This window comes from Neovison vison, chromosome 11, assembly GCF_020171115.1.
Source record: "Neovison vison isolate M4711 chromosome 11, ASM_NN_V1, whole genome shotgun sequence".
NCBI classification, from domain to species: Eukaryota; Metazoa; Chordata; class Mammalia; order Carnivora; family Mustelidae; genus Neogale; species Neogale vison.
Window position 1 is genome coordinate 147784174 of NC_058101.1, and position 12998 is coordinate 147797171.

Sequence of the window (12998 nt, forward strand, 5' to 3'; positions counted from 1 at the left end):
AGACTCTGATTAGCTGAAGAGCCTCTGAAGAGCCTCAGGCTACTGTGAGATGGCATAGTCTTTCCAGCTTGGGTATGGCCGTGTGCTCACCTCACAAGGAAGTGACAGTTATGATAGGAAACTAAACCATCATTTGACCCTTTTTTTTAAATTTGCAAAATTAAGATATTTTATTTTATTTTTATTAACATACAATGTATTATTTGCTTCAGAGTTCAGGTCTGTGAATCATTAGCCTTACACAATTCACAGCACTCACCATAGCACATACCCTCCCCAATGTCCATCACCCAGCCACCTTACCCCCCCACCCCCAAACCCCAGCAACCCTCAGTTTGTTTCCTGAGATTAAGAGTCTCTTATGGTTTGTCTCCCTCCCTGGTCCCATTTTGTTTCACTTTTTCCCTCCCTACCCCCTATGACGCCCCGCCCTGTCTCTCAAATTCCATCATTTGACTTTTCCAATCATAGTGATAATAAGGTTTCAGGACTACAGTCCAAGCACTGTGGTTTGGAACTCAGTGTTATTCCGTGAAGCAGATGGGCGTTCCCTCTCCTCTCCTCCAGTTATTCATACCAGGCCTGGGCAAGGGTCTCGTGGCATATACCTGCTTTAGTCTGACAGAGCAGTCAAGCAGCGAAGCACTTGGGTAGTTAGCTAAAATGGCCAGTGGGAGATGCTCCCCCATATGGAGCCTGAGGGTGGGATGGAAAGGACGTAGCCACCTTAGCTGTTGGGATCTCCAACCAAACTTCTTGCAAGATCTTTCTCTAGGTTTGCTCACCTGGCACTTGCTTGTCAGTTGGCACCAGGGACACACCCATTTGTCCTCCTTCTCTCCCTTCCTCCCTCCTTTTTTCTTTATCTCTCTCTCTCTCTCTCTCTCTTTTATAAGTTCTTGAATTAAGCTTGAGAGATAATAAGCTAAAGCCAAAAAAAAAAAACCTTATTTTATTTAACTATAGGAAAGTGTCTGCCTTTTTCCGTCAGGGCTAGTGGAGCATGACCTTGAAACACTTCCCTGTGGTAAGAAGAAATATTTGCTGTCTTAGGAGAAGGTGTCCCACCTCCACTATTCATTTGATCCTTTTCATGGAGGTAGGAAAATGTAGAATAACTGAATAATTTGTGCTGTATTAAAATATTTTTGGGGGGTGCCTGGGTGGCTTAGTGGGTTAAAGCCTCTGTCTTCGGCTCAGGTCATGATCCCAGGATCCTGGAATCGAGCCCCGCATCGGGCTCTCTGTTTCGTGGGGAGCCTGCTTCCTCCTCTCCATCTGCCTGCCTCTCTGCCTACTTGTGATCTCTCTCTGTCAAATAAATAAATAAAGTCTTTTTTTAAAAAGTTTCAGAAGTTAATGTTAACAAGTTCCTTTGAAAGTGAATTTCTGTAAATTAGAATCTGGTTTAAAGTCATAGGATCCTTTAACCTCATTTGAACATTGAGCTATATTTGGGGATTTGGCCTACAGAGGGTCTGTCTTGGATTAAGTCTCTAAATACCTAAAGGATTTCCTTAAACAGGCCCAGGGTCAGATACAACAGGTGTTTCACTTCTAATTTTGGAAACAGAAGCAGCCAAACCATAGTGACGCTGTTCTTCACTCATTCAGCAGGAGTGAGAACAGTAATTTTGCCAAGATGTCAAATGTAGGAAACACTGGAGATGTATTACTCTTCTAATACTTCTGATAACAAACCAAAATTTTAGAAGACAACATAGAATTTTGATGAATTCTGATACAGGCTTCTGTTTTCTTAGTATTTAATGAAGTTGTTTTAAAATGTTGAAAGTACACTTTAGTGTCAGGTTCTATACTAGAATGTTTATTTAAATGATCATGTACATTCTTATTTTGATTATACTATTGTCAGTGAATTAAATTTTTATAATGGAAAATAAAGACATGGTAGGTACAATAAAGAATATATCTGGTTTCCTTTTCTTTTCAAAGTATTCACAGGAATTTTGGGGCTTTAGAAGATGGTGATATTACTTTATTAAAAATACATATGTAAGTACATTTAAATAAGATTAAAATCGGATAAGCTTTAAAATAAAAAATATGCTTTGAAATACAGCCACCCAAAATGAAATTATTATGCATATAAATGTGAGCAAAACTTTGTATTTGAATGCCGTTTTAAAAATTAAAGCAATGTAGAGGCGTCTAGGTGGCTCAGTTGGTTAGGTCTCTGCCTTCAGCTCAGGTCATGATCCCAGGGTCCTGGGATGGAATCCCACATCGGGCTCTCTGCTGGGTGGGGAGTCCTGCTTCCCCCCTTCTCTCTGCCTACCTGTGATCTCTCTCTCTCTGACAAATAAATAAGTAAAATCTTAAAAAAAAAAAAGTTAAAGCAATGTAGAGACGCCTGGGTGGCTCAGTCGGTTAAGTGGCTGCCTTCAGCTCAGGTCATAATCCCAGGGTCCTGGGATCTAGTTCAGCATAGCGCTCGCTGCTTGGCAGGGAGTCTGCTTCTCCCTCTCCCTCCACCTGCTGCTCTGCATACTGGTACTCTCTATCTCTCTGTCAAATAAACAAAATCCTTACAAAAAGATCAAAGCAATGTAATTATGAACTTTTCCTTTTTTAAAAAAGATTTATTTATTTATTTTAGAGAAAGAGTATGTACACAGGGGAAGGGGCAGTTGGAAAGAATCTCAAGCAGATTCCCCCTTACCCTTGGAGCACAGAGCCGAACACAGGGCTCAGTCTCAGGACCCTGAGGTCATGACCCCAGAGGAAATCAAGAGTGAGATGCTCAAGTACTGAGCCACCATGTGTCTGAAACATTTCAACTACAAAACAAGGTTGATAAATTTTCAAACCTGAAGTTCCTGCAGATATACATTTTTAAAAATTTTTTATAAACATATATTTTTATCCCCAGGGGTACAGGTCTGTGAATCGCCAGGTTTACACACTTCACAGCACTCACCAAAGCACATACCCTCCCCAATGTCCATAACCCCACAGATATACATTTCTAATATGGCCTAAAGATACGCACCAATGCAATCTTAACATGATATATACAGCAGATTCCCCATAAATACATACTGAACACGAGGTTAGCTTTAGAAATTTTTTTTTAAAAGATTTTATTTATTTATTTGACAGACAGAGATCACAAAGTAGGCAGAGAGGCAGGCAGAGAGAGAGGAGGAAGCAGGCTCCCCGCCAAGCAGTGAGCACTATGCTGAACTAGATCCCAAGACCCTGGGATCATGACCTGAGCCGAAGGCAGAGGATTTAACCCACTGAGCCACCCAGGCGCCCCTAGACATTCTTATTGAAGAAATATTAAAATATATATTAGAAAAGACATAGTTTTCTTTTGACATATTAGAAAGTCTGCTGCTTGTAATATTAATACTATAGAACCTACTCATTTCAGGAAGCCAATATTTAAGCTCTACAGTTTGGATTTTACTTTGAATTCCTCTGTATGTTTAAAAGGCAAAACATGTTAAGTTTTTTTTTCTTGACAGAGAGCGAAAGAATGAGAAAGGTGGATAAGGGCAGGGGGAGAGGAGAAGCAGACTCCCCGCTGAGCAAGGAGCCCCATTAAAAGGCAAAACGTTTAAAAAAAACAAACAAACCCTGTTGTAAGTAGTGGCAAACTTGGTGTAATTCTTTCTGAGTGAAATAAGAAATATATGCAAAATAATTATTTTTAAGGAAAGAGAAGCAGTAGATTTGATTTGAAACTAGATTTTTCTAAAGAGTGATTCTGAAGTCGTTTTCTACAAAATGTACAAAATTTAATATTAGGGGAAGAAATTCATTTAGGTCACAGTAACTTTTGTGTTCTTGAAAAACAGCACAATTAGACATAGACTCTAAACACTGAGGATTCAAAATTAGAAATACCCAGGAAACCAATGCAGGCGTCATTAACTGCTTGCACCAAAAGTACTGAAAACAAATTTCTTTTTTTTTTTTTAAAGGTTTTATATATTTGAGAAGAGAGAATGAGAGAGAGAGAGAGAGAGAGAGGAAGGGGAGGGTCAAAGGGAGAAGCAGACTCCCTACCAAGCAGGGAGCCTGATGTGGGACTCATCCTCGTCCCATCCCTGGACTCCAGGATCATGACCTGAGCGGAAGGAAGTCGCTTAACGAACTGAGCCACCCAGGCGCCCCTGAAAATAAATTTCTAAGACAGAAATGTCAGTAGTTTGCGTTGGATTCTTAACATCTGGCCTGCTTTGCTCCCATTACTTAACTTCATGTCTAAACCTATGGTAACCCTACACTTTTTCTCTCTTGCCCCACAAGACCTCAAGACAGGAGTTCAGTTGATGATTAACCATGTATTTTGATAATTAGGGCACTTGACATGGTCGTATTGTAGCAAATGGGTTCTGGTGCCACAGAAACACGCTGAATGAATTCTGGGTTCTAAAGCGTAACGTGTCATTCCACTTTGATGGGTAGAAAGTTGAGTTGGAAGCCTCCAACACTGCTGGAACCCATGGCAAATCCAGCATGTTATCGAGCAATTACAACACGAATTTTTCATAAAATATATTTTTCAGAAAAGATATTTTGAATATCTGAAAAGATATTCTGAATCTTTTTCAGAAAAGATATTCTAATTTTTTCCGACAAGTGATACCACTTTGTGCTGGGTGGCGCAGCTACAAGGGCGGGGTGAACAAAGTCTGTGGCAAAGGCATCATCTTGCCATAGTGAGGGAGCTGTACTTCTAATTTTTAATAGGAATCAGCAGTCCACGGTCGATTTACGGACAGCCTGTGTCGTCCTGCACTGTGCCAGTTCCCTGAGACTTCGTCAATTAGCTCTATTTTCTGCTTAAGCCGTTAAAGCCACCTCCATGGAAACGCCAGAAGAGGCCTGGGCGCGGGGTGGGGGGTGGGGGGTGGGGGGAGGGGAGCAGACAGGTGCGCCCTCTGTTTGGGAATACACAAAGGGCCGACCTAGCCGCCGCTGTGTCCCTGGCAACTCCACGCACGCAAGGCGCTCGCACTTCTCGCGGCGCCGCGGCGCAGTGGGTGGCCCTTCGGGCGGGCGGGGTAGCGCGCGCAGGTCGCCGCGCGTCGGCTCGCGGAGACGCTCGGCCTGCTCGCGGACGCGGTGCCCGGGAAGCGCGAAGCCGGCTCCCGGCGACGGCGGACGCGGCGCCCGCGCTGTAGGGACTTGTAGTCCGCGTGCCTCCCCGGCACCTCCCCCGGGTAGGTCGGTCCGCGCGTCCCCGCCCGCCGCAAGCCGACTTCCTGCCGCCGCCAAAACTACACCTCCCGGCGTCCTCTCCGCCGTGCGGCCGAAAGTGAAAACAAATTCTGGGCTGCGAGGGTGCTGCCCTCCGCCGGGCGCCCCCATCCGCTCCCCGCCCCTCCGGCGCCCTCCTGAGAGGTGGAGAAACGAAAGGCCGCGTCTTTCTCTCTCGACTTCTTCGGCTCCCAGGGTGGGGAGCGCGCGGGGGACGCAGGCCTCGCTTCCCCTGAGCCGGCCCCGCGCACGCGGGAGGCGGGGGTTTCCTCGCCTCACCCGAGTCGGGACGAGGAAACTTGTGGGGGCGGCGACCCCCGGCTGTGTTCCTGAGCCGGGCAGCGAGGCCGCCGGGAAGTGACTTCTCACGCTTGGGGTTTCTTTAGTTTGCCCCCCGTTACCGCCGGGCGCGTGGTCCCCCGGGAGGCGGCCGCGTGCGCACAGCCATGCATTAGGCAGGGCTCCCCTATGCGCGCGGGGAGCGCCGCCCGCTGCCTCGGGCCGCCGCTGCCTGCCGCCGCCCGCGGAGCCCGAGCCCGAGCCGCCGCCCGTCCTAGGCCGGGGCGTCAAGGAGCCGGGGGCGCGGCCATGTGGGGCTAGTCGGCGCCGCGCCTGGCCTGCACAAGGACCGGCAACATGGAGGCGGCCGTCGGCGCTTCCGACGGGGGGGACCAGGGCGGCGCGGGGCCCCGCGAGGACGCGACGCCCATGGACGCCTATCTGCGGAAACTGGGCTTGTATCGGAAACTGGTCGCCAAGGACGGGTCGTGCCTATTCCGGGCCGTGGCGGAGCAGGTAATGGGGTGGGGAACGGGAGGAAGCTGGGTGGGAAAGCGGCGGCGGGCAGCTGTGCGGGCCGCCCACGTCCGGGGCAGCGCGTGGCCCGGCTGGCGTCACAGCGGCCCATTGTAACGCAGGAATGGGATGCTGCCCTGGGTTTGGAAGCTGTAAATCGAAACTTAAAAACCCGTAAATTAACTGGGTGTCGTCCCTCCCGGTGAAGAGGTAATGAGGACAACCTGTGAGGCCTGTTGAGCGCGTGTACGGTTGATTGATTGCTGGGGACTTGGCGAAATGATATTTTTCCATTCTGGTCCGCGTTCACCTCGGTTTTATAAGCACAGCGTTCACGCCAGTAAACCAGGTGTTTACTAGAGGAGGTGGCGCACCAGGCAGTACTCGCAGAGCATTGTTTTTTCTGCTGCTGGACTTTGGAATGTCGGGGAGTCTGCCCGTCGATGTCCACTTGAATCAAGAGCGGAAAAATGCAGTTTGGGAACGTCAGCTTTTTAAGAATATAGAATGTTTTAAAAGAATTGTCTTTGAGTAGATTCCACTCATTGTTATGCTCTGCAAGGTATGCTGAAAATAATTTACTTCTTAAAAGTCTGGTGTTAGGGATTCTCTAGGCTTTTGACTGAATTATTCCTTGCTAATGGTCAACATGACTTTCTAACAAGGAAGAATTTTTCTTTTAAGAAAGAGCTTTTACCGCGTTATATAACACTGTGTAGTTGGTATGCAGTCACCGAAATCCGTCCTATATTTGAAAAATAGCTGCTGAAATAGTTGGATAAAAGTCTCATATTACTGTCCTGGTGTGTATTTCATACCTTTCACAGTTTGCTTTTCTTCAGCTTAAAGATCTCTTCCTACCATCCCTTTCCCTCCCGTGGAGTTTTTATGATTTTTTTTCCCCTCTCACCATTTTTTGAATGCTAAGTAGTTTTTCATAATTTTTGTGAGTCAGTGTTTTACTTAACATCTGTAGTCTGGTCTATTCTTACTTTTTTCAACTTCTAAAGGCGAGCCATTTATTTTCCAGGGCCCTTGCTTTCACATCAATATCAGAAAATCTGTTTTTCAAGCGAGAAATTGACTTAACTGCTTCAGCTTTGCATTATCTTGCAGGCGTTGTCATTCATACATTCTGTGTATAACTCCCCAAATCCAGCCCTCTCTTTTTAAGTTCATTAGATTTCTCTCATTTTTAGAAATTTAGGATGTTCCAATGTTGTTGTGGGATATGTTCACACACTCCCACCCCAGTCTTTACTATTAGTAGATAAACAATCTGTCCCATTTGTGAATTTTCTGGATCTCCATCTGTCCTGGTGTTTCTGCCTCAGCCTCCCCGGACTCCTCAGCACCTCCGGAAGCAGAACGAAGAGGTGGAAGTGAATTTAGCCCTTATTTACACACAGTGTTAGCTCTAGCAAGAATTTGGTTAGGAAGAAGGGAGAAACGAATGAAAATAAGGGAAGTTTGATGCTTATTTGGCATTGGATTATCCCGATCCTGGTTCATAGTGAGGTAGAAAAGTGTGTCTCGTTTCGGTATCCTGTGCCATAACTGGCAAACTTGGTTATACAGAAAGCTCTCTTAAGGAGGATGTCTGTTTTTAAGTAGAAGGGGGCAAAGTTAGTGTCACTAAGAACTAACTCATTGTTCACGTCATATAACACATTTTATTGTATCTCAGGATTTAAATCCGGCATAAAGAAAATGTCTTCAATTATGCAACTGTGATTTTTAGTATACTGAGCTTAGAAAGCTTAATACCTTGAATTTTGAGGGAAACTCCTTTCTTTAGCAGACGTGAATTAAGGATATAGCCTTCATGGCTAAAGGCACAGTATGTGTATTGGGGTGGGGAGGGAAGTAACACAAACCTCAGACTTAAAGGGTGTGCTCTATAAAAATATGTACAAATGATTTACTTTTTTGCCAACAGTTTTTCCAATAATATCAAAATAATTTATCATTTCTAAGAAGGAGCCAGAGTAAATAATCTAAATGGCAATTTTGGGGAGGTAGGTTGGGATGTACTTGATTTAGGAGTCTCCTTTTCCTCCAAATTACCTGGTTTAGATAGGCCCTTCCCTTTTTACACTTCTGGACTTGGGCCTGCAGGAGGCCTGACCTGAATCAGCTCTGTGGCCGTGGAGCTAAAAATAGGGCGCTCTTAGAGGATTTGCTAAAGCAGTGTGTCTCTGCCTTTCCTAGTGTTTATCACTATCTTGTCCCAAGTAAAGATTGGAAAGTCTCCTATTTTCTAGGTTACTTTCTGGCATATAATAATTTGCAGAGATACTTGTCTTAACATTCACATTCTTCCTGTCCTTGAACTTGTACAAAGTTGTACTTTTTAAACAGTTGTCATTTAACCTTCCTTCTCTTGCAGTGCTTGGCTTTGTAAAGCTCCAGTACTCTACAATTTATGGAAGTTGCTGAGAATTTTGCTTCTGAGTGACAGGTTCAGATTTCATGTGTTAATAAGACCTTTTTAAGAGGAGAAAAAACAGATATGCTTGTCATCGTTTTTAATGGGAAGTAGGCTTTAATCAGTTATGCCTGCCACCTGTTGCTAGGTAAATGGCTCTAACACTATCTTCAGTTTGCCAATGGCAAGAAAGCCCTATCGGACAACACTGGTTTACTCAAATAATATCTTTATTCATATTTACTCAAATAATATCTTTATTCAATAGTGTCTTAGGTAGCTTCTGTGGAAGAAGTGTTGCTAAATATCACTTGTTGAATTGGCAAAAATATTGTGTGGTGGTTTATTTTTCTATATGGACATTTCTTCTAGGGCTGGAAGCTTAGAATGTGTAAAGATGCTTTCCAGTGGTTTCCAAGATAGCAATATAGGTGTACTTCGTTAAGCTGAAAACCAGCTGTATGCTGAAAACAAACTTATTGCTAACCTCAGCTAGTACATCTTCAGTGTACCTTAGTGTAAAGACAACTAGCTCTCTCCAGACAGTCATGCCTCTCTGGTTCTGTTAGTATAAAGATTTTATTTATTTATTTATTTATTTATTTTAGAGGTAGAGAGAGATGGAGAGAGTGCGTGCTAGTGATTGCAAGTGCGTGTGGGGGGAGAGACAAGGGGAAGGAGATGGGGGAGAATTTCAAGCAGACTACACGGATTGAGAAGTCCAGTGTGGGGCATGACGCGGGGCTCACTTTCACGACCCTGAGATCACAGATCATGACCTGAGCTGAAACCAAGAGTTGGACATTTAACTGAGCCACCCAGGTGCCCCTCAGTTCTGTTTGTATAAATGAACCTTGAATGTTATCCAGAGACCTGTAAAATGCAGTTGGATCCTCCCTTTTCCTGAATTCACTGCTCATCTGAGCGTGAGGAAGAATCTCTCATTTGGACCTGTAACTCCTTTTTTTAAAAAAAAGATTATTTATTTATTTATTTGACAGAGATATCACAAGTAGGCAGAAGTAGGCAGAGAGGCAGGTAGAGAGGGAGAAGCAGGCTCCCTGCTGAGCAGAGAGCCTGATGTCGGGCTCATTCCTAGGACCCTGGGATCATGACCTGAGCTGAAGGCAGAGGCTTAACCCACTGAGCCACCCAGGCGCCCCTGGACCTGTAACTCTTAAAGCTACTTTATATTAATATAAATTATCTTTTCAGGAGCCTTATTAGTAGTTGGACATGTGGTTATTTTAAATGGTTCAGGGTCTCCCCCCGCTACCCAACCCTTTAGGGTACCAGGAACACTTTGATTTGAGACACTCAGTAATAGAAAATAATTTTAATCTTTTCTTTTAAGCATGATAGTTAAAGTATTGGAGGCTAGCCAAAAGGGTTCCTAAGCATTTGATTATACTAGTTTCTTTCAAATCAAAGCTTTAGCATTTTAGTAAGAGACAAAATGCCCGTTAAGTTATCCTTTCATTGAACTAGTTTAACAGAAGAATACAGAGGCTACAAAGTGAGAGGATTTTGATCATCTTTGTAGTGTGGCTTATTTCAGTTGGTGCTTTAAGATTTTGGGCTGAGGCTCTTGGCTGGCTCAGTTGGTAGAGCACGTGACTCTTGATCTCAGCGTTGGTGAGTTCAAGCTCTATGTTGAGCATGGAGCCCACTGAAAATAAAAACACAAAAAGATTTTGGGCCTAAGAGCAAGTTTCAAGGCTCTTGGGATGGTAGAACATAGCAGCATGTTTGCATCTTGTGTGCTGCTCACTTGGATATTCCTTCAAGAATTGTGGAAGGGGCGCCTGGGTGGCTCAGGGGGTTAAAGCCTCTGCCTTTGGCTCAGGTCATGATCCCAGGGTCCTGGGATCTAGCCCCACATTGGGCTCTGTGCTCAGTGGGGAGCCTGCTTCCTCCTCTCTGCCTGCCTCTCTGCCTACTTGTGATCTCTCTCTGTCAAATAAATAAATAAAATTCTTTAAAAAAAAAAAAAAAAAGAATTGTGGAAGGGGCGCCTGGGTGGCTCAGTGGGTTAAGCCTCTGCCTTCGGCTCAGGTCATGATCCCAGGGTCCTGGAATCCAGCCCCTCACTGGGCTCTCTGCTCAGCAGGGAGCCTGCTTCCCCCCCGCCCCCCCGCTGCCTCTCTGCCTACTTGTGATATCTGTCTGTCAAATAAATAAATAAAAATCTTTTAAAAAAAAAAAAGAATTGTGGAAGCCTGACAACTAAGGATTTGGGAATGAGTACCTTAATTTTTCTGAAACCACAGGGGAATTATATCTCTACATAACATGTAATTCCAAATTATTGTAAAAAAGAAATCTAATTCTTACAGGCTTAAAGGGTCCTGTTGTAGTTGCCTATTCTTGTTTCCAGCAAGTATAGGATGAAGCTAAGCACTATGTGGCAGAGGTTCTGTTAGCCCTGCATTGTGAAGAGCAAAGCTATAGGAAGGCTGGTCAAGAAAGTAAAAAGTATGTTACGTTTACAAAGGTTTCCTCACATGAATGACTTAAAGGAGAAATGGTAGTAAGTACTTCATAGAACGACTTAAGAAGTAGCACTGACTATAGGTCACTTCACCTGTGGTTAGGGGAAGAGGTGGGAATGAAAAAAGATTTAGAAATTACTAAATGGCAAACAGAGAGAAACTGATTTCTATTGGTTGTGAGGTTATTTAGGGTGTGAAAGAAAGTTCTAGCTTGTACCTTAAATTCCCTTAACAAAATGTGTAATAGCATGTTGCTTTTCTTTTTCAGGTGTTGCACTCTCAATCTCGCCATGTGGAAGTCAGAATGGCCTGTATTCACTATCTTCGAGAGAACAGAGAGAAATTTGAAGCGGTAATTTGTAATTTTAAACATGGGTTGGTGTCTTGACTTGCATTTACATTTCAGCCTTTAGAAGTGGTCTGGTGGGAGTTTCACAGCCTGAATCTTAATGCAGGTTATGGAAAAAAAACCTGCTTTATTGAATTTAAATCCAGTTACATACAGTTGTGATTTTTTTTAAGCTGTTTTGTGGTTTTCATTTCTTTCGACATTTAGAAAGTTATGATAGGTAAGATACAGGCCTGTGGAAGATGAAAGGATGACTTGGACAGAATCCTTGCATGTTAAGAGTGAGCTTTGTCTGTCATGGTCAGGAAATTGGGTGTCATGGTTAATTAATAGTTTTCTGTGATTTGTAACTCCCTATGAATTTAAAAAATTTCAGACTTGGAGTATAAAAAATATGCTGAGCGTAGCTAATACTCAGCCTTTAATTTTATCAGAAGGCATTTATAGATTTTTAATTTTCAGGGTTCATCATTATGAATCATATATCAGAACACTGTAATTATGTAAATAATGATTAATAGTTGCTAGAATGTTGTATAACAACTTACTGTAATTTTCTGAGTAGTATGTAGTAGGCTGTGAAATAAGATGCTGGAGTGGCCTGTTTTCTTTTTACATTGAAAGCTTTATAGGATTTACTAGTACTGGTTTTATGACCTAGAATTAGGCCATTGGACTTTCAATGATACTTTTCCCCTTTGACTGCCAAAAAACCACTGACACCTTGCAAATATCTCAATTCTAAAACTTAATAGGTAAACAGTTCTTAATTTGGATGTGCTTTTTGGTTGGTGTTCCTGTATTCAAGCCAGATGGTACTACTGGTGACATTCTAGATGTATTCTGGGTGCCATGTTATAAGAAAGGCAGTAATATATTCCAGGAAGGAGAGTTAACCCACTTGATCAGGAGATTTGAGAACTTGTTTTACAAAAAGGAAACCGGTGATGTGGAGGTTAGATAAGAGTATTAGGGTATAGTATAAAAGGGGTGGGGTGAGGTGAGTGCTTTTTACATATTTTAAAGAAATTACAAGTGATTAATCATTATTATTGGGCCCACAGAGTAAAACACTTGACAGTAATGGAAATTGCTGTCATTAGTTGAGCACTTCCTCTGTGCCAGGCATTGTTTAAGTTCTTTGCTTATATTTATTTAGCCCTCAACATTTTTAAGAGGTATGATCAGAGATTGAAAGTTCCAAGGGGAAAAGTTTCACTTTCTTTTTATAATTTATACTAAGCACCTTCAAAGAATTCTTATTGGCCAAAACTGGAAAAGACTGTCATGGGAAGGAGGGTGAGGGTGTGTGCTTTGTTTACTGACAGTGTTTAGTCAGACACTTTCTAACTGATTAGAGAGGAGAATCTCAGATTGGATGCAGGCTTGTATCAGAACACTACATTCCAACTTTAAATGGTTCTGTGGGGTTTTTCCCCCCCAAAAGTATAAATAATTACCTCATACAGAATTGTGTTGGTGGGATATTTAAAATATATGGCTGTTTTATTATAAGGATGTGTTGAAACTTAAGATACTTTTTGGAAATTTGACAGCATATGATCTAGAAAAGAATCTCAAAAAAAAAAAAGCCATGGATGTTTAAAAGATTTTTATAGACTGGAACATGTACTTTAATGTTTTTATATATGTCAGTTTGCTAAGTTAACTGGGACTATACTTTAAATAGAATTTGGTG

General features: G+C 43.1%; 1 protein-coding gene across 4 annotated transcripts in view; it reads left to right on the forward strand.

Moving 5' to 3' along the window:
• Positions 1 to 5295: 5295 nt before the first annotated feature.
• The window catches only part of OTUD4 (OTU deubiquitinase 4), a 47047-nt gene continuing 39344 nt past the window's right edge, over positions 5296 to 12998 (forward strand). For 2 of the 4 annotated variants that reach the window (XM_044224935.1, XM_044224937.1), the window contains exons 1-2: positions 5297 to 6030; positions 11219 to 11302. In XM_044224935.1, coding sequence (XP_044080870.1) covers positions 5872 to 6030; positions 11219 to 11302 — 243 coding nt within the window. In that variant the 5' untranslated portion in view covers positions 5297 to 5871. Of the gene's footprint in view, positions 6031 to 6218; positions 6241 to 11218; positions 11303 to 12998 lie in introns of those variants that run through there. The other 2 variants (XM_044224938.1, XM_044224939.1) reach the window with 2 other exon arrangements.